This window comes from Heloderma suspectum, chromosome 5 (assembly GCF_057233095.1).
Source record: "Heloderma suspectum isolate Gila_16-S chromosome 5, 16-S_ref, whole genome shotgun sequence".
NCBI classification, from domain to species: Eukaryota; Metazoa; Chordata; class Lepidosauria; order Squamata; family Helodermatidae; genus Heloderma; species Heloderma suspectum.
The window spans coordinates 104,251,099-104,275,603 of record NC_139462.1 but is presented as its reverse complement, the minus strand read 5'-3'; the positions used below and the strand labels follow the sequence as shown (position 1 = coordinate 104,275,603).

The following is a 24,505-nucleotide window of genomic DNA, read 5'->3' as shown; positions in this document are numbered from 1 at the left end:
GCAGCCCTTTGCATACCTACAGAACACACCTAATTACTTTGAATGAGTTCAAATCTCCAGGGCCAGATGAACTGCATCCCAGAGTAATAAAGGAACTGGCAGAAGAACTCTCAGAACCGCTGTCTATTCTCTTTGAGAAATCATGGAGGAAGGGTGAAGTGCCAGATGACTGGAAGAGGGCTAATGTTGTCCCTATCTTCAAAAAGGGTGAAAAGGAGGAAGCTGGGATCTACAGACCAGTCAGTCTGACATCAATCCCTGGGAAAATTCTGGAGCAGATGATAAAGCAATCCATCTGGAAGCACCTTGACAACAACGCAGTGATTACTCAAAGCCAACATGGATTTGTCAAGAACAAATCCTGCTAGACGAATCTGATCTCATTTTTTGATCAGGTAACCTCCCTTGTGGACTGTGGGAATGCTGTGGACATCATATACCTCGACTTCAGCAAAGCTTTCGACAAAGTGCCCCATGATATCCTGATGAGCAAACTAGCTCAAAGTGGGCTAGATGAAACAACGATCCGGTGGATCCACAGTTGGCTACAGAATCGGACTCAAAGAGTGCTTATCAATGGGACCTTCTCAAACTGGGGAGAGGTAACAAGCGGGGTACCGCAGGGCTCAGTCCTGGGCCCAGTGCTCTTCAACATTTTTATTAATGACGTGGAAGAGGAGGTGCAGGGAATACTGATCAAATCTGCAGAAGACACAAAATTGGGTGGGATAGCTAATACCTTGGAAGACAGGACAAAATTCAAAGTGATCTTCAGACTGGAGCACTGGGCAGAAAACAACAGAATGAAACTTAATAGGGATAAATGCCAAGTTCTGCACCTAGGAAAAAGAAACCAAATGCACAATTACAAGAAGGGGGATACGTGGCTCAACAGCACTACAAGCGAGAAGGATCTTGGAATTGTTGTCAATCACAAGCTGAATATGAGCCAACCATGTGATGTGGCTGCAAAAAAGGCAAATGCTCTTTTGGGCTGCATTAATAGAAGCATAGCTTCCAAATCCCGGGAAGTACTAGTTTCCCTCTACTCAGCACTGGTTAGGCCTCATCTGGAGTACTGTGTCCAGTTCTGGGCACTGCACTTTAAGAAGGATAAAGACAAGCTGGAGAGGGTTCAGAGGAGGGCAATGAAGATGATCAGGGGACTGGAAACAAAGCCCTATGAAGAGAGACTGAAAGAACTGGGCATGTTTAGCCTTGAGAAGAGAAGACTGAGGGGAGATAGGATAGCGCTCTTCAAGTATTTGAAAGGTTGTCACAGAGAGGAAGGCCAGGATCTCTTCTCGATCATCCCAGGGTGCAGGACACGGAATAATGGGCTCAGGTTACAGGAAGCCAGATTCTGGCTGAACATCAAGAAAAACGTCCTGACTTTTAGAGCAATACGACAATGGAACCAATTGCCAAGGGAGGTGGTGGGTTCTCCCACACTGGAGGCAGTCAAGATGAGACTGGACAGCCATCTGTCAGGGATGCTCTGACCTGGATTCCTGCATTGACAGGGGTTGGACTCGATGGCCTTGTAGACCCCTTCCAACCCTTCCAACCCTACTATTCTATGATTCTAATAGGGCAAGAAATTATCAAGGAGCTTCTGACATCAGTTCAATCAGCCACTAATAACTCTAGTCACAGCCAATCTTGCTTCATCACATGCTGTACAAAAGCCTTAAAAGGACGAGTGCATTATGACAACTAGGGCTGCATGCAATGTTAGTTTAACTTAAATCCCATTCATTTCAATGGGGCTACTCTAAGTAGGACTAATAATGCATACAGCCCACTTTATTGACTTATGTCAGTAGATAAAAAGACTTCCAGCATAACTATCAATCCTTTTATGGCAGAGAACAGAAACGGTTTAAAATAAAATACTATTTACTCTCCAGAAATTTGCTTTACATTTCATAATATACAACACAAATTTACAATCATTATTATATTTTTAGGCTTATAGCCCCATCCTGAAGGTTCATGGTAGGTAACAAAATTGTACGTCAGTAAAACAAAGTAAGACTTCCATTTAATTCAATGAAAATATCATCTGTTCCAACATTCTTAGATCCTATTAATATTAATACTTATTATTTATTCAGCACTCACAAGAACCTAGCACTGTACATCGAAACTCAGCCCGATTCCTGCACAGCTTCCATTGATTTCATTCTGCAGATCTGTATCAAAGATTATGACCTGGCTCACTCAGCAAACTCTAAATGTGCTACTACATGTGCCAGACTCTAAGCTCATGCAACTTCTACAGGAGTCCAGCAAGGAGAAAGCTGGCACTGTCCATTTCTCCCAAAGTGTGTGTCCCACCTTTTCTTGAGCAGCGGTAGAGGAAGAAGAAAATACATCTCTTTAATCTAGCTTTTTAAATTATGTTTAAATTATTAAATTGTTTTAATCTATTTTAATGGCCTTTGGTTTTATGGTTTTCAATTGTTGTGTACCACCTTGGTGGCTTTTTTGCAACAACAACAAAATGGTATACAATAAATAACAATAAACATTGCCTGAAACTTTTCGTATCTTCTTTCAGCAGCTTTTCCATTTCCCAGCTCCCTTTCACATATACTGATCGGCTCACGGAAAATGCCTCCATCAATTCTGGGGGATTCCCCCTTTCCCACACACCACAGCTCATTCCACTTAGCAGGATCCCCCCAGCCCTGTGTGGTATTTCGGGGGAGCCTGGAGGGGCTGCCATGGGGAGGTCTGCTTCAGCTAGCTGAGATGCACAGGCTGAAATCTGGATCCATCCCATTGCATTTCAAAACTTCTTCACCAGAGCAAGTGTTAGCAAGGAACTGGACCAGAGAAGGCAGCCTTGATGCACAATCACATCATGACACTGCTACCAAGGTAGCACAGGGACAAAGATGTGGCACTGCTCTTTTGGCCCAGGCAGGCATGTCTTGTAATGGAAGGAATTTCCTGCCCTTTTCACTCTGATACGAGCCTTATCTTCCAGTAGACGTTTTAGAAATTAAAAATGCACAGGGGAAAATTATAACTAAACCCCCGAGAAACTCTACAATATACAGATTTTGCTTATAAAATGCCAGCTTTCATTTTTGCACTGAATTGATTCATTGCTAATCAGCATGAGAAACAAGTGAGATACTAGAGCAGAGATAGCAGAAGAGCAGTCGCTTTATCAGAAATTAAGTACAGGTATATTAAAAATGGCCACCGACTTTACTTACTAAGATATTGGGGAAAGGCAACCTGCCCCCAGCTCACCATGCAACTCAGAAGGACATTTTCACTTCTGTACACTTGCCATTCTTCATTGTTTTATGACAACATATGCTGATGGCAATTAGATAGGCCTCACTGTAAGACTTTAGTTAATTAAACATTAATTTTCAGTAGCAGAAATTATCCATGTAGGTTTCCCCACTAGAAGATGCTTTGTTAATTGTACTGATAATTTCCCCTTAGAAATTGGAATGCTCATGAACATTCCGTAGCATCACAATGCCTCAGCTAATGCTTGTTTTCCACCTTTCTATTTACATGCAATAGCACTATTTACATCCAGGTATGGGGAACTGTTCCAGCCCTGGAGGGGGGATGATGTCAGGGAGTGGGCCCCCTCCCAAAACAAAACACCTCCCTGCAAGTAGAAACCTAGCACAGCAGAAAGTGGGATGGAGTAGAACCTTTCCCCTGATATGCTTGTTTTCTATCTGCAGTGAGGCCTGTGTTGTTTTTTAAACACATTGCTCTGACACCTATTGTCTAAAGTGCTGCAATGTGCAATACAATCTCAGGATTCTACCACTGCATTCTGCCGCCTGTGTAGGCCAGTATTTTACAGTTTAATACCGTAGTGCATAGCGGCTCATTATACTACATTAATTACTTCCAAGTTACTCTTAGTAGTCAAATCACTCTATGGAGTTTGGTGGGATCATTCATGCTTGTGGACAGGTTTGCAATCCATGACAGTGATCGAGCGCATTATCGGTGCATAAAAGTGCATAGCCCACGCTTTCTGGATCAGTCCCCCCTCCTTGAACTGCCAAATCATATATCAAATTTCTCAGAGCTTTAAGAAAATGTGCCACAGTTGTTTGTTACACTATGGTTGTACACTATGACTAGGGTTGGCACATCAATGTTTCTTTCACCAAACCCTGGTATTTAGGCAGCAGTCCTGTTTGCTGTGTGAAGAATGGTGCTCTCTACAGAAACAGCGGTTGGGTGGGAATCACACTTCTGAATCAGAGAGGAAGGACACAAAACCCCAAGACAAAGGGAGATGCACATGAAGAGCTTTACTGGATTGCAGCTTATTAAGCAGCTGTCAGTTAATGCTTCAAATTAGGCATCCTGGTGCGATCCACCTTGACAGTATGTGTGCAAGGCTACAAAGTGTTTTAGAGAAAGGATGGTCAGCTCCAGGCCTCACAACATGATTATTTCCAAGACTATAGCGCACTGCCAATGTCCCACCAGGATTAGAAATACGGGGGAGAACAACGTATGTTGGAATCGCCGACACATCTTCTTTTGTCCTTGAGTTGTCTTCAAAATGTGTACATGAGCCACAGGGAGTAGTAGCAGCAGCAGACCCATCTCTTAGAGGGAGTGAGAATATTTTTTTTCACCCTCATGTCATCTTTCCTGTACTTTAAGCTGAAAATGTCCAGCCCCTGAGCTGTTTGGGCAGCAAGGTTTTGCCACCCGCTACCACACCTGGGCTTCGGAAGTTGGCAATCACTGTCTTGGAGCATAAGTCTAAGCAATGAGTGTGGCACTCACAATACCCAGATGTTGCCATAACCACACTTGTCCCCGGATTAGTAGATAGCACCCATTTTCTTTTAGATCAACATTTACTTATAAATACATTTCATGGTCTGTACACTGTACATAGACAACCTATTTCATTTCCCAGAACAATCAACTCCTTGATTTACAAATCTGAAGTTTCTTCATGGAGGGCTCGGTGCCTCTGAAGGACAGTGTGGAGTTCTTGAATAACATTCGCTGGAAGCTGCTTATCAGATTCCAAGTGAGCCCGACTGGCTTTGTCCTCACTTTTCTTTGGCGACTTTGATTCCTTGTAAAGTCTTTGGTGCAAGTCAACAACATCTTCAGCCATGTCCTCCAAACAGATCAGGCTTCGATGCTTTCTCGCATGGCTTCGGGCTTTGTCCTCCTTGCGTTCCAAACACTGAGCTACCCGCGAGACTTTCTCCTTTAAACTCTTCTTGTCTTCACTTAAGTCACTTTCAGATTCAAGTCTTGAATTCTGAATAAGAAATTGAATTGCATACATAAAAATCCCTGAATAATTATCTAATGTTCCTCTCTTTTAAAGCAATAGTGGCCATCAACCTAGGGGTTTGCTGAATGTGCAAGAGCTCTACAATTAATTGATCTCTCTCGCATAAGCAAAGCTTTATTCCCCATTAATGTCAATGTTGGGGTGAGATCCAGTATACCCCCCCTCCATTTTCTGGATGTGAAACGAGAAGGGAGAAGGTTGTATTATTACTGTTATGGATTTCCCAAGTGTCTATAGAAACTAGATGACATACAGAAAGATGCAATCTCTTCCCCCTCAGGCTTCCAATCTGAACACGAAAAGGACAGAAGAGTTTGAATATGCCAGAGTGAAAAGCTGAATGTCAAGTAAGTTTAGAACAACAGTAAAAGAAGGATTCAGATGAACATCTTGTGGTAAAGAGCTCCACTTTTAGGGATGGGCCACTAAGGGAGAAAGGATGTCGTTAGGGAATGGAATACGTAATTTGGGGTTTATGGAAGAGAACGGTACACAAAGACCAGAGAGAAGGGCCATGGAAAAAGAAGAGCAGACAGAGAAATCAGAGCCAAAGAATTAAAACATTTGAAAGTCAATAGAAGTTTATGTTATCAGCATTATCATTCATCACATATGAAAAGTTTCTTCTCTATTCCCAAACTGGCAACTCAAAAATGAACCATATCCACATAGACATGCCATCTGTTGTGTCCCCATATGCTTTCAGTGATTTCTAGTCGAGTGGATGGGTAAGATAGAGCAATAAATTTTCTTTTCTCCCTACCTCGCCTAGAAATAGAACTGAATACTTATACTCAAAAGACACAACTGTACTCCTAGTGGGAGCTTAAGATTCATCTTGGAAGACACATACATTGAAGAGACAAATCCCATTGGACCTTAAATGTCTGCAGGAATGCAAGTAGGCTTCTGTTGCTATGGTTCCAACCAATTCCTTCTTCAAGTCAAACAACATTATAATGGAAATATATGTCGGTTACATTCCAGAGGAGGCTTAATTTACCACTACAACTATTTAGTACAATTCTAGGATATACATTTCAAGAATTGCCTTGTTCTGTTGGGAATAAGCAGTGATATAGCACAGAAAAGAATGGTTAGGGCCTTTGAAGTACAATAACTTTAATTCTAATGGATGCTTCCCCACAGTTGAGACTTTTGCTTAATAAAAAAATGACAAAAATAAACAATTATTTATGATTTCCCATGAAGTTACATGAATCTCACAAAAATTTCACAAACTTACATCAATATATTATACCATAAATTCAATAATAATAATAATAATAATAATAATAATAATATACAGAGCTTATTTCATAGAGAATAGATTTAGTCTGTATATTATCTTGCTTCATCTTCAGTTTATAGATGCCATTTTAACTATTAAATTTCTTTTTAATATAGGTTGGAATGTGGTGTGTGTAACTACATTGGTCTATGCTACATTCTAATTATCACCAAAGTATTACACATACAAAAGAGCAACACCAATGCTGATCACCAAATTTAGCCAGCAACCTACCTCTGATGTCTTGGCCTTAGCTTTTGGAGTACTTCTTTCATGCTGGATTGGCATTAAAGGCAAGCCACCAATTTTTGGATTTTTCGCAATAGATTGCTTTCTTTTTCCATCTGGTGGACAGATATTACTGTGCTATGGAAGAAGACTTGACTTATGTCATTGACATCCCTACCACAAACTGCAAACCATTTCGTGTACAATAAGAATAGCATATTTTAGAACATGGCTGTATTTTTAAATATGACAACAGAAATATGCTTACTTCAGCAGTCCTTTTCAGCCATTCAGTAACAAACACATGAAAGGAATATTGAGAACAAGCCAGCTAGCACTTTCCCCTTGATCAGGGATGTTGAGTCTCAGGCCTACGGGCCAAATCTGGCCCTCCAGGATTCTCCAGATGGCCACACCCCCTTTCTTCCAACTGCTGATGGTTTGGTGGTTTCCCAGCTTCTGCATGTTTTTCCCCCCTATTCTAAAAGGTTGAAATGCCTCTCCTAAGGCTTAGATACTGGCAGTAAGATATTCAAGCATATATTTTGGGCACTGCCCCTTTTGCTTTTGGCCCCACTGAGCCCTGGATGCAACCCGAGAGGTTCTCTGAAACTGAATTTGGCCCTCAGACTGAAAGAGGTTCAACACTCCTACCCTAGGTGTTGATATGCACACTGGCCATGCCCCAAGCCAAAGTGTAATCAGCATTACTCTGAGGAGGGCCCTACTCATGTACAGATGTATATGCACAAGGGTCCTTTCATGAGGACAAGAATCCTGATTGACCAGGGCTCTGGTTCCTATTCCAGTGGCGGGAGCCCTACATGTGTACATCAGTTCATGTGTAAAGCCTCTTTCAGAGTGATACTGAAATAGTAGCAGCATGTTGCCTTCTAGTAGGTAGGTCTAGTGCTCTCTCACTCTCTCTCAACAGCCCCTTCCCATGCTCATTATTGATCACTGGTGATTAACATCAAAAAATTGCAGAGCTGCTTCTAAATTGACCCTGGGAGAAAGCCAATAGGAGATGGGAAGCATCTCTTTCAGGATGAAAGATCCCCAGAGGATCCCCAGAGGGTGAGGGTGAAAAAGTTTCTTATCATCCAAATGGGCATGTGGTAGAACTAGGCAATGAGCACACAGTAGGACATGATAGACAGCCAAAGAGGTCAAAGGACTCATGGGGAAATGCACAAGCCAGAGATATTTGGAGAGGTGTGCTCTGTATGGGGGCTAATGCTAGAAGCCTCTGAGCAAAGACGGGCCAGTTGGATTACTTGGCTTTAAAGGAGAACATAGATATAATGGGTATAACAGAAGTCTGGTGGAATGGAAAGCATCAGTGGGATACGGTTATCACTGGATAACACTCTATAGCAGGAGTGGGCAAATCGTAGCCCTCCAGATGTTTTGACCTATGACAACCATCAGCCATAGCCAGTGGTGAAGGATGATGGTGAAGGAGTTATTGGCAAAAACATGGAGGACCACATGTTGCCGATGCCTGCCCTATAGGAAGGACATAGTGGGGGTGGTGTTGCTCTGCACATCAAATACGGCAATGAGTCAAAGAAAAGTAGAACTCTCATATGGGGCAAACTCCTCCACAGAATCACATTCAGTGGCAATACAAAGTTCTGAAAACAATTTAGTGCTGAGGTGGGGGCATGTTATCATCCCCCCCACACCAAATAATCAGGGTGATCTTGAGATGAAGAATGAAATCATACAGGGATGCAAAGGAGAAAGTGTTGGAGTAATGAATGACTTCAATCACCCTCACATAGATTGGTTAATGTGTGTAAAGAGGCAACATTTCTAGATAACCTAAATGACTGTGCCCTAGAACAGTTGGTCATGGAACCAACCAAAGGGGAGGCAATCCTAGACTCAATCCTAAGTGGCACCCAGTACCCGATGCAAGACATATCACGGAACTGATTGGAAACTGTGACCACAGCTCATTAAACTCAACGTAAATGTAAGTGGACAATGGCTAAGGAAGTCCAGGACAGTCACTTTTGGATTCAAAGAAAGAAAAGAGAAGAGGGGACTGGTAAAAAGGAAACTGAAAGGAAAAGACAACAGGGTTATGTCTCCAGAAAATTTGGAGGTTACTCAAAACCACAAGAATAGAATATCAGCTAGAATGTATACTGCAGGTCAGGAAAGGTATAGCCAAGTCCAAGAAGTTGCCACCACAGTTAATGAGCAGAATCAGGGAAACTATTAGAGGCAAAGAAGGCTTCCTTCAGAAAATGGAAGTCTTGCCCAAATGAGAACAAAAAGGAACACAAACTTGCACGCACACAAATGCATTTTTTATCCACCAAATTATAATACTTCAGAGCTACAGCTTGCCTCCCTAGGGCGACATTTCAGCTTGTTGGTGTGATCACCGAGTTACATTTCACACCGTTGTCTCTAGAGTTTTTCTCTCATCATCTTGTGTCAACAGGATCCAAGCAAAATTGCTAAGCTACCAATGAGTGTGATTTTTATGCTACCACTATCAGTAGCCTGTGAACCTATTCATTCTGACACTACTCACGTTAATCCCCATGAGATGTACTCCACATCCCAACTGGGTGGCTGTTTCCTTAACAGTTGCTTCTCTTAATGAGGCAAATAGGATACTGTTCTGAGAAGACTTGATTTCAAGAAACATTCTACACATCCTAGTTTTGTGATATAAAACAGGGGTTCCCAACATTCGCCCATTGGCACCATGGCACCTACAGAGACCTCCAAAGGGACCCACAAAGCTCTCCCCTCCCTGCCCCCTTGAAACAATTTTTTAAATAAAAACCTTGTAAAATGTTAGAGCAGTCTTCTTTCTCTCCCTTGCTAGCCTCCAGCCTTGCTCTTTCTCTCACATTGATCCCTTTGCCTTGCTATCTCCCCCTCCCGCCCAGCCTCTAGCCTCATTATTTCTCTCCCCAGCACCTCTTTAGCTCACTTTTGACTAGCTAGCCCCCTATGGCAGCCATTATGTGACTAGTCACATCCTCCATGGGAGACATTTTGTGGTGGTGCCCACAGCAGCTTCTCAAATTCCCAAAGTTTATTCATTCAAATTAACAGAACTGCCATATATTCATTTCAAAATCATTACAAAGTTAGGGGCTTTGGGGTTCCCTCAATAATACATCAACTAGTACAGGTCAAATGTATGTGTTATCAACAATTCATATGATGAAATGAAAGTTTATAAATTTGTTATTCTTCAAGGTGCTACACAACACCTTTACACCTAAGTGCTGATTACAGCTGAGTGTTGATATGTTTTTTTCGATGCTCAGCTATAATAAATAAAAGAGGTAGGTGCTAAGAAAAGGTACTTTAAACCTAGTTGGCCAAATAATATGGGATAACTCAGATTAAGAAGGACATATTACATAAACAGGGTTGTGGATATTCTGAAGAATTAAATTAAGCTGATAGCTGTCTGTTTATGTAGGAAAGTCTTAATGTGTAAGTGGCAATTCATACTGAATTTTGAAAAGGTATGGGTTTTTGTGTTTTATTTTTTGCTTAAATGAGTGTGTGGGTGTGTATACATACACACACAAACGTATAAACATGTATTACTATGTGCCGGTAAGAGTGGAGAGTAAGAGAGCCAATGTAGTATAGTGGTGAGAGTGTTGGACTGGGGCCTAGTCCCCACTCAGGTTCTGGGTTCTGGGTTCTAGTCCCCACTCAGCCATGGAAGCTCACTGGGTGACTTTGGGCCAGTCACAGACTCTCAGCCCAACCCAGCTCACAGCATTGTTGTTGTGAGGATAAAATGGAGAGGAGGAGGATAATGTAAGCTGCCTTGCGTTCCTTGCAAGATGAAAAAAAGGCGGGCTATAAATGCAATAAATAAATAAATAAATAAAATTACACATGCATGAAAATTCAAATGCATTTTCAAGAGCTCAGAGAAAAGCTACTATGAATAACAGAAAAGAATACCTGTGCAATAAAAATGCTGTTTAGCCATTCCTGCTGAGACTCCTGTCCATCACAACATAAATGCCTAGAAGGTATACATAAACATGAATTCAGTTCCAGTGACATAATAGACATGCCATGCCAATCAGGTTGCAGTTAGTTTGATGGTAAAAAAATGTGTAGCCACAAATCCCTCATTATTCAGAAGAAATTAAACAACAATAAAGAGTGTGGGGTAGACATGGATTTAATCTGAACAACTCATTACTGAACGTGCTCAGTAGATAGTTTACAGTATCATTAAAGCCTAACAATTTTCAGTTTTGAAGTTTCTTAGGAGGAAAAAAGAGCCATATCCTGTAGTTAATCAAGACCTGGTCTCAGATATCTGCTTACTTAGCCATGAATTCCTTTGGACACGTAATTCTCTTTCAGCCTAACCTACCTCACTACATTGTTGGGAGGCTAAAACGGGATAGCATCATGTATGCCATATATTAATTAAATGCATGCATACATGCATAAAAACATATATACACATGGAAGCCACAGACTCCAGTTGAAAAAAACACTCATGTGAACACACGTGTGATATATCTCATGACTTCCGATCACTGATAGTTTCCTGAACTGTAGTCTTTCAGCAAGGAAATATTAACTTGTTTACCTAACATTACAGTTTCAACTTTAACAACCACTGCCACCAAGCGTGGCCATACATTTCCAGACATAAAGGAGGAGGGGAAAACCGTTTTCATGCTAATCACTTACCAGTGATGCTTTTCAGAATACAATGTTAGACCCCAACTGCAAACACAAAACCACAAAAACCATTAACACACACTTATTGTGTATGAACTTAACAAATACAGGGAGGAGTACACTCAGGAATTTAGTTAAGTTTCTGAAAGCCAAATCGTTACTTCAGTGCTCAGAACAGTACAGTAAATTTAAGGTAGTCATACAGAAAGTTAAGATCAAATTACAGAGGGCTCTGTGTTAATTGTCTTCTTGTTTGCCATATGCATCTGCTCTAGATGAGGGTTAGGCAATGTGGCAGCCGCATGCATTAGTACGCCCCTGGACACCTTTCTTGGTGCCCACCAAGGTGCCCTACCACTCCCATTTAAAACAAAAAATTAACACATTTTCTTACGGGCAGCTGGGATTGCTGTGAAATAGGTTTCTGTTAGTGCTGAAAACTGTGCATTCAAAGGAGTTGTTTCGTGTGTTTGGGGATCACACCCCACCTGTGCCTTATAGTCAGTCTTTTGAGCAAGTTACTTGTCCGTTGCAATTAGCCACATCTCCCATGGCAGCCATTTTGTGGTGGTGCCCAGGACAGTTCCTCATATTGTGATATATGCCCACGACCCAAAAAGGTTGCCTACCTCTGCTCTAGACAGCATTAAGGCAAATTTAAGGTTGCCCCTGCTCAATGATTAGTGCGACTTTGGACAAACAGCTCTTTCTCATCCTAACCCAACTCACAGGTTGCAGGTGTGAGGGAAAGCTCACAGTTATAAATGCAAGCCAGCCGGAACCCTTGCAACAGGGCAAGAAGAATATCTGAATATGGATTAACTTCCCAAGAAAAACCCGACATAGATAGGGTTTCTGCCCCCTCTTCTCCACTCTTGTTTAGGCTCAGCGCTATGGTTAATCTTACACTGGCACCAGCATTTTCAGTGATGCTGGTTGGCCCAAACAGCAGCAGCAAGAGCATCTTCTCAGCTCTAACCACCACGACAGAGCTGAAGCACCCAGAGAGGGATTATCTGTAGGAGGCCTCCTAGCTGAGCAGAGCAAAGGAAGCTTCTGCAGCTGGTCTAGAGGCTCTACCAGGAAGCAAGCTCCCAGAGAGCGAGCAATCAGAGCAAGTGAACAGGGAGAGCAAACAGAAGTTGGCCAGGGAGCTGCAGTGGAAGAGGAGACAAAGGCAAAGTGGTGAGTGGGCTGGAGTAAGCCCAGGGGGCTGTCCTTTCCATTCTGAGTCACTGTGTGCTCCCCATGTGCTCCTGAGAGCTCCAATTGAATTGAGGGGGTGTGGCCTGAGTAATCCCAGCAGCTGTGTGGGCAAGAAGTTTCAGTCTGTTTCCTGTCTCCTAGCTGAGCAGAGCAGAGCAGAGGAAGCTGCTCAAGCTGGTCTAGGGGCTATACAAGGAAGCAAGCTCCCAGAGAGCGAGTGATCAGAGCGAGTGAACAAGGAGAGCAAACAGGAGTTGCCCAGGGGAGTTGCACTGGAACAGGAGACAAAGGCGAAGTGTGGGACTCAGTTTTTAACCCCCAATGAACAGAGGACAAAGCACAGGCTATTCCAGTACAATCAGAAAGCTAGAAACAAAGAGGGAATAGACTATGGAAGGAAAAGACTCTCCAGTGGTGGTGACCTGCAAGGTCTGTGCAATGTTCGTTTTCTTGCCTGAGATCAACATGGCCTACATGTGCAACAAGTGCAAGTTGATCACACTGGTGGAAGAAAAAGTAAGAGGACTGGCGCGGCAAGTGTCGACCCTCCAGGGAATAAGAGAACACGAAGAGTTCTTGGACAGAACGGTGGAACTACAGCAGCAAAGTGAAGAACAGAAGCTAGAAGAGCAACAGCAAGCTGAGGCAGGAGAGGAAAATGCTGAGGTGAGGAAAAATGAAGTAGAGGATACTCCTTGGAAAAGGGTGACAGGAGCAGAAGAACTAGAAGCCACTCTACACTAGCGGAAGCATTGGAACTATGGAACCATTTCCAGCTACTTGAGGATGAGACTGGAGGACAGCCTGCAGAGGAAGAATTACAGGGGAACCTGCATGAGAGCAAGCAAGAGGCTGAAGGTCAGTCAATCAGAGGCAATGAAACCAAGGCCTACAACAACAAGAAGAGAAGAATAGTAGTAGTGGGAGACTCCTTGCTGTGTGGGATCAAAACCCAAGTATGTCACGAAGACCCATGCACTCGTCAGGTATACTGTCTCCCAGGAGGATGAATTAGAGACGTGACTGAAGGGCTGCCTACACTCATGAAGCCCACTGACAGGTATCTCTTTCTTCTCATCCATGTGGGAACAAATGATACTGCCAAGCAGAGCTACCAAGATATCATGTCAGACTTTGAAGCTTTGGGACGGAAACTCAAGAACTTTGGGGCCCAGATAGTTTTCTCATCCATCCTTCCAGTAGTTAGAAGAGGGATAGAAAGGAAAAGAAAAATACTCCACTACGCTACGAAGGTGGTGCCAGCACGAGAGATTTGGATTCTGGGACCACGGGCTATACTTTCTGGAAGATGGACTGTTGGCAAGCGATGTTTTGCACCTCACAAAGGCTGGGAAGAATGTGTTTGGCCACAGCATGAAGAACTTCATCAGGAGGGCTTTAAACTGAATCCTACAGGGGAGGGAGATGTAAATTTGGGGGTAACAATGGACGAAGGCTCATGCACCGCAACAGAGAGAACAGATCTAAGAGCGCCCAATAATAGTCTTCACAAACACGTAGGAAGAAAGCCAGACTATGAAGCATGTGGTCTTCAATATTTATATACTAATGCCCAGAGTATGGGAAACAAACAGAACGAACTTGAACTCTTAATACAGGAGAGAAATTATGACTTAATAGGTGTAACTGATACTTGATGGGATGACTCCCATGACTGGAATTCAGCAATTGAAGGATATAACTTGTTCAAAAAGAATAGGAGGAACAGAAAGGGAGGTGGAGTTGCACTATATGTTAAAAATGCATATATTTGCACAGAAATACAGGAGGATGAGCTTGGTAGCCCCATCGAGAGCATCTGGGTTAAAATAAATGGAGCAAAGAATAAAAGGGATATGGTGGTCGTAGTCTACTACCGGCCACCCAATCAAGGAGAAGACGAGGATGAAACTTTTGAAAAGCAAACTGCCAATGTTTCAAGGAAGCATGATGTAGTAGTAATGGGGGACTTCAATTTCCCCAATATTTGTTGGGAGACAAATTCTGCAAAACATGGTCCCTCCAAGAGATTCCTGACTTGTGTTGCTGATAACCTCCTCCTACAGAAAGTGGAGGAAGGAACTAAAGGATCAGCTATCCTTGACTTGATCCTAACCAACAGATGACTTAGTGGATAAAGTAGCAGTTACAGGAACTCTGGGGGAAAGCGACCATGTTATACTTGAGTTCTTGGTTCTAAAGGAAGCAAAAGCTGAGGGTAGCCAAATGGGTACCCTGGATTTTAGGAAAGCCGATTTTAATTAACTCAGAACAATGATAAATAAGGTCCCATGGCAAGTGACTCTAATGAGAAAAGGAGCCCAAGATTGGTGGGAGTTTTTAAAAAAGCGAATTCTAAAGGCACAATTACAAACAATTCCAACAAGAAAAAAAGGTGGAAGACAACAGAAGAAGCCAATGTGGCTTCACAAAAAGCTTAGAGATGATCTGAAAACAAAAAAGCACACATATAGGAAGTGGAAGGAAGGACAAGCAACAAAGGAAGAGTACAGGCTGATAGCACAGAATTGCAGGGATGGTGTCAGGAAGGCTAAAGCTGAGATCGAGCTGAGGTTAGTGAGGGATGCTAAAAGCAACAAAAAGGCTTTCTTCAGATACATGCATAGTGAAAGACAGAGGAAAGAAATGGCGGTTCAACTATTAAATAAGGATGGCAAAACGGTAACAGATGACAAGGAAAAGGCAGAAGTCCTCAATTCCTACTTTGGCTCAGTCTTCTACCAAAAGAGGGTCTATGACCCTCCTGGCAAAAGCAAAGTACAGGGCAGGATTGCAGCTTGAGATCGATAGGCATATGGTCAAGGAACACCTCATTACTTTGAATGAGTTCAAATCTCCAGGGCCAGATGAACTGCATCCTAGAGTAATAAAGGAACTGGCAGAAGAGCTCTCAGAGCCACTGTCTATTATCTCTGAGAAATCATGGAGGATGGCTGAAGTGCCAGATGATTGGAGGAGGGCTAATGTTGTCCCTATCTTCAAAAGGGTAAAAAGGAGGAACCTGGAAACTACAGACCAGTCAGTCTGACATCAATCCCTGGGAAAATTCTGGAGCAGATCATAAAGGAATCCATCTGTAAGCACCTTGAAAACAATGCCGTGATTACTCGAAGCCAACATGGATTTGTCAAAAACAAGTCCTGCCAGACGAATCTGATCTCATTTTTTGATCAGGTAACCTCCCTTGTGGACTGTGGGAATGCTGTGGACATCATATACCTCGACTTCAGCAAAGCTTTCGACAAAGTGCCCCATGATATCCTGACGAGCAAACTAGCTCAAACTGGGCTAGATGAAACAACAATCAGGTGGATCCACAGTTGGCTACAGAATCAGACTCAAAGAGTGCTTATCAATGGGACCTTCTCAAACTGGGGAGAGGTAACGAGCGGGGTACCACAGGGCTCAGTCCTGGGCCCAGCGCTCTTCAACATTTTTATTAATGACTTGGAGGAGGAGGTGCAGGGAATGCTGATCAAATTTGCAGATGACACAAAATTGGGTGGGGTAGCTAATACCCTGGAAGACAGAAACGGAATTCAAAGTGATCTTGATAGGCTGGTGTCAGGACGCGCCCTAGCTGCCTCTTTCAGTAGACTCCAATAGCCAACTCAAGACACAGATGAAAGGATTCTTTTCAAGGCTTTAATCCTTTTACAACTTAATGACTCTTTCAGATGCTAATCACCAGCGACTAAGCAAGGAACAGCAGAGTGGCCTATGCGCCGAGTAGGCAGTTGATCCCCATTTGAAGGAGAGCCACTTGAAGACCCTGAACTTATGGGCTAGGGAGAGATCCTCCCTCCTTCCCTTGAGTCCACAGGAGGCGGCCGTTGCTTGCGCACCAAATGGGCACTACGCCTCCTTTCCGTGCCCTCCATTGCTTGTCACTCTTTGCGTCTGCGTCGAGCGTCAAGCAAGCCCCGTTCCTGCACTTTCTCACTGCTAGGATCACTATCTATCTCAGGAATGCTGGCAGGAGGAATCTCTGCCAGCTGCTGTGCCTGTGAGGGATGAGCTGGCTCCTCTCCCACGGATTGCTGCTCCTCCTCAGAATCAGAACTGCTCTGGGGTTCTATCGGCTCAGTTTCCACCCTGACAGCTGGAGCACTGGGCAGAAAACCACAGAATGAAGTTTAATAGGGATAAATGCCAAGTTCTACACCTAGGAAAAAGAAACCAAATGCACAGTTACAAGATGGGGAGATGTGGCTCAACAACACTACAAGCGAGAAGGATCTTGGAATTGTTGTCGATCACAAGCTGAATATGAGCCAACTATGTCATATGGCTGAAAAAAGGCAAATGCTGTTTTGGGCTGCATTAATAGAAGTATAGCTTCCAAAGCCCAGGAAGTACTAGTTCCCCTCTACTCAGCACTGGTTAGGCCTCCTCTTGAGTACTGTGTCCAATTCTGGGCGCCGCACTTTAAGAAGGATGAGGACAAACTGGCGAGGATTCAGAGGAGAGCAACGAAGATGATCAGGGGACTGGAAACAAAGCCCTATGAGGAGAGACTGAAAGAACTGGGCATGTTTAGCCTTGGGAAGAGAAGACTGAGGGGAGATAGGATAGCGCTTTTCAAGTACTTCAAAGGTTGTCACACAGAGGAAGGCCAGGATCTCTTCTTGATCATCCCAGAGTGCAGGACACGGAATAATAGGCTCAAGCGACAGGAAGCCAGATTCCGGCTGAACATCAGGAAAAACTTCCTGACTGTTAGAGCAATACGACAATGGAACCAATTACCTAGGGAGGTGGTGGGCTCTCCCACACTGGAGGCATTCAAGATGAAGCTGGACAGCCATCTGTCAGGGATGCTTTGACTTGGATTCCTGCATTGAGCAGGGGGTTGGACTTGATGGTTTTGTAGGCCCAACCCTGCTATTCTATGATTCTATAAGGCGGCCCACATTCAGATCCCCTTGATCTGAATACTGCCAAGTCCTCCATAGCCTTCTGTCTCCTTCACCCAGGAAAGCAAATAGCGCCACCCGGAGTAAGAACAGGGACGGGCACTTCCAGGTAAAGACCCCTTAATCCTGGCTTGGATGCCAATAGTAACGCTTACAGGCAGTGACCTTCAGTGTCAACATTAAGAGAGGCCAAATGAGGGCAAGGGTGGGACTCTTGGTTGTTCAGTGAGAAGATGATCGAAACTATTCTCACCAACTGCTACATCGCACACCAGATAATGAGAGAAGCTGGTGCCTGAGTTTTCATCCCTTCCACAGGGAGAAGGAGGAAAGGTGTGGGGAGTAGCAGTTGCCCCTTTCCTCCTCTCAGTGAGGGTGTATGGAGGATTAATACCACTGCAAACATGGTTTAGACCAGCCATCCCCAACCTGATGTCCTCCAGATGTTTTGGACTGCAACTCCCAGCATTCCTGACCAGTGGCTGGCTGGGGCTGATGGGAGTTGAGGTCCAAAACATCTCGAAGGCACCAGGTTGGGTAAAGCTGGTTTAGACAATCTGAGGGCCCTGTTCTTAGCTGACTTTCTTGCTGGGTATTATAGGAATATCTGCCTATCACTAGAATTCAGGTCAGATATGCCGAGACAATTTGAGCACATAACCAGTATAACCCACAAGAGAAACCACACTGAGATTAGAAAAGGCCATTCAATAAAGTAATTTCTGAACACAGAAGCATTAAAACAGAACAAATGACTATCTTTGGCCAAAGAACAACAAATATTATGGGGATGTAACTTGACGCAGAAGAAAGGATGAATATAGATTTGCTTCTTTATTTTATTTTTGCTATTGGTCATCAGGAAAGCAACACTTCTAGCCATGAAGCTCCAGTTGGGTGACTTTGGAGCAGTCACTGACCCTGTGAGGTAGCCTAACCTACCTCACAGGGTTGTTGTGAGGATAAAACAGGAGGAGATCATGTACGCCACCTTGGGCTCTTAGGAGGAAAGGCAAGACAGAAATGCAACAAATAAATAAATAATTTTCTCGACTTCTTTCTTACTTGGTTGGTGGCTTCAATTTTTTCTTCACTCCAAGATAAAGTCTCAGCGATTTGACTGGCAGCACTTTCTCAGGCTTGTTACTCTGTTGAGTTCAGAAATGACTAAATCAGTGGACTGAAAATATACAAACAGGAACGCTACAGCAAAGTACCCATATGTGCTTATCCTTTGGCTATCCTGTCTCGCTATATCATTACAGGCCACTTAATTTCAAATTGCTTGCCTTTTCTATTTGTATGTAAAATGGCAATTATTTGTCTCTGGGATGCAGTTAAGTTGGAATCTTCTTGCTGTTGTTGTTCCTATATTGGTTACTGTAGAAAAGATGACAGAGGGAGCTGTATGGTGGTGAGATTTCGGGAGGTAATGACTGAAGATATTGAAAAAAATTACAAAAAGGAAGAAATGGAGAACCCTGAAATATAAGAATACTATCTTGGAAGTTGCCAAGACAAAGAAAAATTCATGGAGGCTAGGATAGCCAATGAACACACAACTTCTATTCAAAATCATACGAACCACAGGGTACAGAGAGATGTTCAGTAAAACAGCGGTGACTGCTGTTCGTATACATGCCTTTTCAGTGGTAGCACCCCTCCCCAGAGTGGCTTGCCAGGCACCTATGTTATTGTCTTTTCAGTACTAAGTGAAGACCTTATTTTCCCAAGCATTTTAAGAACTCTTTTTGGTGTCCTTAGACAACTGTACTTTTCTTGCTGCTGGTTTTATATGCTGGAGTGCTTTTACTCTTTGCTGCTGATGTTATTTTGGTTTTATGATGTGCTGTTTTTATTCATCGTTTTATTGTTTGTATTTTATGTTTGTAACGTATTGTATGCTGCCCAGAGAATTTAAGTTATTTATTTCATATACTTTTAAACCACTCAATAAGTAAAGCCGCAGAAAAGTTGACGAGCCAACACTTTCCTCTAAGGTAGGGATGTACGAAAGTGACTTACCTTTCGCAAATTATGTTGATGGGGGGGGAGGCGTTCTGTCCCCCCCCCGAATCCTCGACGGGGGGGAGGCGCTCCGTTCCTCCCCCCCGGAATCCTCGATGGCCGGCTGTGCTCCGCGGCAGCTCTGCGAAGCAGCCGGCCAGGCCCAGCCCAGCGCCGTCTGCAGCCGGATTTCCGGCCGTGGAGGGCTCTGGGGGGGAAAAAAACGCGTACGCAAATGGCGGCGGCTATGGCCACTGCCATTTGAGTTCCTTATTTTTGGCCATCTGAATCTATGTAAATATTTATGTAGACTATGACGGCGAAAATAAAGGGCAACACAAATAGCGTAGCGGGCGCTATTTGCGTCCCTTTTTGATTCACCGTTTTAGCCTGCGTAAATCTTTACGTAGGCTAAAACGGCGAATCAAAAAGGGACGCAAATAGCGCTCGCTACGCTATTTGCGTTCCCCTTTATTTTCGTCGTCATAGTCTACGTAAATATTTACGTAGACTAAGACACCAAAAATAAGGAACGCAAATGGCGGCGGCCAAAGCTGCCACCATTTGTGTACGCGGTTTTTTTTTTTTTTTAAACCCACCCAGCCATGATAGGCTATGTAAAGATTTACGTAGCCTATCACGTCGTGTTAGTTTGTTTTTTTAAACCCACCCAGCCATGATAGGCTACATAAAGATTTACGTAGCCTATGACTTTTTTTTTTTTTTTTAACAAGACTGGAAATGGCGGCAGCCAGTCGGAAGACCAGCTGCCGCCGCCGCCCGGAAGATCCGCCCCAGGTAAGTCTCGTCCCCAGGGGGGATCTGCGGGGGGGCGGGGGAGTGGCAGGCCGTTCCACCACAGAGTTCGGGGGGCCGAATGCACTGGCATTCGGCCTCACCGAGATCCGTGGCGGAATTCTCTGCCATCCCTACTCTAAGGTGAATTCCTATACTGGTGAAAGACTATAACTAAAAAGAAGAGGCCTACACTGACCCTGTTTTTAAGGACATGGAAAACTCTCTACCATAAACCTTTATGCGGCTTTCTTTTTGGAGCTATCCATTGGGAATCAAGAACAGTAGAACCCAATTTAATGGCAGTCCCTCCATTCTCTTAAGCACGATACCATAACTTCACCACTCTCAGAATGGCAGCTGAGGAGCATCATGGGACTTTTAGGCAAATATAGCTCAGTTCAAAGTTCCCTTTTTTGCACTTGGTATTTTGTTTCTAATTGGCCTTACAATGTTTCAGAAATCATTCCTAACCCAATTCTGCCACAGTAATAAAAGTGTCCATTCAAGCAAAAGAAATGTACTTATTAATCTAGGTATGCACAACTGAACAAGTTTTCTTAAATGATAAGCTTAGCAATGTAATATCGCATTTTCAGGCAATTAAATGTAATATTGTGTATAATGAAATAAACATAACACCTTTGCTGACATCATCTGTTTTGGATGATTTGCACTGGTATGTTTGAAACAAGCTATTAATTATGGGGGGAGGGGAGATAAAGAAACATAGAACAAATAAAAAGGGGAACGAGAGGGCAAGGGAGTGGTATATAATGTCTTTATTGATATGTAATGGCCTATAAATAATACAATACACCCTGCGTCTTCAGGCTAGGACAGAACAGAAATTTAAACAAAGACAAGAATATTTTTTTAAAATAGACCTCTGCCCACATGGAATTCTTCGGGCGCAATCCTATGGCCACGAGACAGTGTCTAGATGGCCACAGGATTTTTTGGTTTTGGGGAACTGAGCTTGGAGCTAGGGCTCCAAGCTCAGTTCCCAGAAACCTCACTCTCGTCCCCTGCCGCCTCGTAAGCAGTGTGTTTTGTCCCTGGTTCCACACTGACAAGAGCAGCATGGAGCAGGCAAAAAGGGGGCATTCCTGGGGTGAGGAGGGGACCATGCAAGCGTCGTTACAACGTTTCTTATGTGCCATCTGGTCTCTCTCCCCCCACCCGCTCCAACACACCCTGGCTAGACAGCGGAAATCAGCTGTCTAGCTGCAAATGCAGTGCAGCCGGAGAATGGAGGAGAGGATCCCCTCCGTGCCCCGCCCACCCTTCATTGGACAGTTGGCCACCTCCAAGTCCAGAGGCGGCCGACTATCCTCATAGGATTGCGTCCTTAGAGTAGAACCACACATTACAAAGAATTTGGTAGCGATGCCACCAAAAAAGGCACCCCTGAGTTGAGATCACCCTTCTGCAATATCCAGTTCATAATCAATTAGTCTGTTATCCTGACATCATTACTATATGCAGGACAACCCAGTAATGCGGAAGACGAGCAGGGAAGTATACAACAGCAGACTGACATTAGAGCTTGGAGTAAGTTAAATTAGAGAGAGGAGGGGGGACTTGACAGAGGGCAGCCCCAAGTTCTTTGCAAGATTTTGTCCTTAAATGACATGGGAATACTACATGATTCAGATATTTGGGAGTGGAGCATTTTCTGCTTCTATGTTTTTAAAAATGTTTTCATTGTTTTACTGCTAATAAAATACCTTTCTGGCATTTTTTCTAATGTGCGCGCAAATGAATGTGGAACATTTAAGCAAAATGTTTTGAATGGGAGTTGTTTAATGGTAAAAAGTGCAAAATTAATGCAACTTAAGATAAACACTTGCCAATTGCTAATTGGGACTTCAATCATGCACACAATTACATGTGCATTCATTTTAAAGGTGCCAATTTATACTCACCAATGTGCCACTTTTAATTACAGTACTAAATAGAATTTTTTGGGGGAAATACTTAATAGCCTATCATAAGGAGCACCTCCAGCAGCACCAGACAGGCCGCTTAACAAGATCAGCCTTGGATGGCCTTCTCTCTGTTCCATCAGCCAGGACAGCTAGACTGGTGGGGACGAGGGAGAGGGCCTTTTCTGTGGTGGCCCCCACTCTTTGGAACTCCCTCCCTAGGGAACTCCGTCATGCCCCCTCTTTAATGAGTTTCCGTCGTGCATTAAAAACGCTGTTGTTCAGGCAGGCATTTGGGGTGGGTTAGGGTATTTTAGGAAATGTTTTTATTGTAGAATTTTATTGTTTTAAACTGTTTTTATTGTATGTTGTACATCGCCCAGAGTGGCTGGGTGACCAGCCAGATGAGCGATTAATAAATTTAATAATAAAAAAAATAAAATAAATACCATTATACTTTACTGCCCAGCTTTTTTTTTAAGGTTATCTTCTTGGGAAAGACAGAAGAGATTTCACTTTGTTTTGTAGGGCTTTTTTAATGAAAGGTATACAAGTCAACACATTCTGGTGAAATATTGCTAACAAAACAAACAAAAAATCAAGGAACACCACAAATAATTATACTTTAGAAGTGCAATCCTATGCATGTTTAGACAGGAAAAAGTCCTAGAGCTCCCAGCATTCCCCAGCCAACCATGCTGGCTGGGGAATGCTGGGAGCTGCGGGACACTTTTCTGTCTAAACATGCTTAAGATTGCACCCTAAATCAGTTAATTGTCACATGTGAATTGAGAAGCCCTTGAGGGCTGAGAGCCTACCATTCTCTTGAGCCACAGACTATATAAGGATGTCACTGAGAGGTCACAGGAGGCCTCTGGATTCGTCATCCCATATGTAAATACAAGGGCATCTACCTTTGACCAGTCAACAGAGTGGTCAACCTTCTGCCTATTTGCTTGTTGATGGCTACCAACTTAGATGGCTTTAAAAGGGGATTAGACAAATTCACTGAGGGTAAGGCTATCAGCGACTATAAGCGGTGATGGCTACATGCTACCTCCAGGTAGGGATGTACAGACTGTATAAAATCCACTCTGTCTGTGTTTCATGGATTGTCAGGCACCTCTTGTTCTGTCATCTGCTCACACACGGATTCAATTTTTTAGGCTTAGGTGGAAAAAATCCACAAATGATTCCATAAGAGAGTTCGCAACAATTTACAGAATTTATCTTAGTGCATGACATTTAGTGTATTGTCCCCCATTCCATTCAATATTTCCCTGTGTATATTTACTAGTCTCAGCAGAAACTTGCATATTTTCCTACTAATACATAGGAGTACATTTCAGGAAAGTTTTTAAAAAATCTGAAAGTCCACAGACTCCACGCGGCCCGAGGAGGTCGGTTCGCAGAGGATTGCGCAGGTTGGATTCTTAGAAATCTGAGCTTATTTTAGTCCGCCTCAAATTTATCCAGCATCCCTACCTCCGCGTTTAGGGGCAGCATGCCTCTTGAATGCCAGCTGGTGGGGAACAACTGCAGAAGAAGCCTATTGCCCTTATGTCCTGCTTGTGGGCTTCCCATAAGTGGTTTTAATGTTCTATATATTTTAAATTGTTTTATTGTGTGTTTGGTTTTAATTTTTGTGAACCGCCCAGAGAGCTTCGGCTATTGGGCGGTATAGAAATGAAATGAAATAAATAAATAAATAAGCAAGCAAGCATCTGACTGGTGACTGGCTAATCCCCCTTTAAAGCTGTCCGAGTTGAGGTCATCACTACCTCTTGTGTTAGTAGCGAATTCCATAGTTTCACTACGTGCTGGATGAAGACATACTTCCTTCTATCTGTCCTGAATCTCCCACCATTCAGCTTCATGGGATGACCCCAGGTTCCGGTATTATGAGATAGAGAGGACAACTTCCCCATGTACTTTCTCCACATGATTTTGTACACCTCTATTATCTCTCTCCCCCTTCATGGATCACTGCCTTGTTGTGGCGAAGGGGCTTGCGTAACTCAGTGAAGCCATAAGCTATGCCGTGCAGGGCCACCCAAGATGGACAGGTCATGGCAGAGAGTTCTGACAA

General features: G+C 43.4%; 1 protein-coding gene across 4 annotated transcripts in view; it reads right to left on the bottom strand.

The window, feature by feature from the left end:
- Positions 1-1,845: 1,845 nt before the first annotated feature.
- ARAP2 (ArfGAP with RhoGAP domain, ankyrin repeat and PH domain 2) overlaps positions 1,846-24,505 on the bottom strand; it is a 165,651-nt gene continuing 142,991 nt past the window's right edge. For 2 of the 4 annotated variants that reach the window (XM_084856963.1, XM_084856962.1), the window contains exons 29-33: positions 18,752-18,834; positions 11,553-11,588; positions 10,803-10,866; positions 6,849-6,980; positions 1,846-5,287 (exon numbers count right to left, since the gene is read on the bottom strand). In XM_084856963.1, coding sequence (XP_084713089.1) covers positions 4,949-5,287; positions 6,849-6,980; positions 10,803-10,866; positions 11,553-11,588; positions 18,752-18,834 — 654 coding nt within the window. In that variant the 3' untranslated portion in view covers positions 1,846-4,948. Of the gene's footprint in view, positions 5,288-6,848; positions 6,981-10,802; positions 10,867-11,552; positions 11,589-18,751; positions 18,835-24,505 lie in introns of those variants that run through there. The other 2 variants (XM_084856964.1, XM_084856966.1) reach the window with 2 other exon arrangements.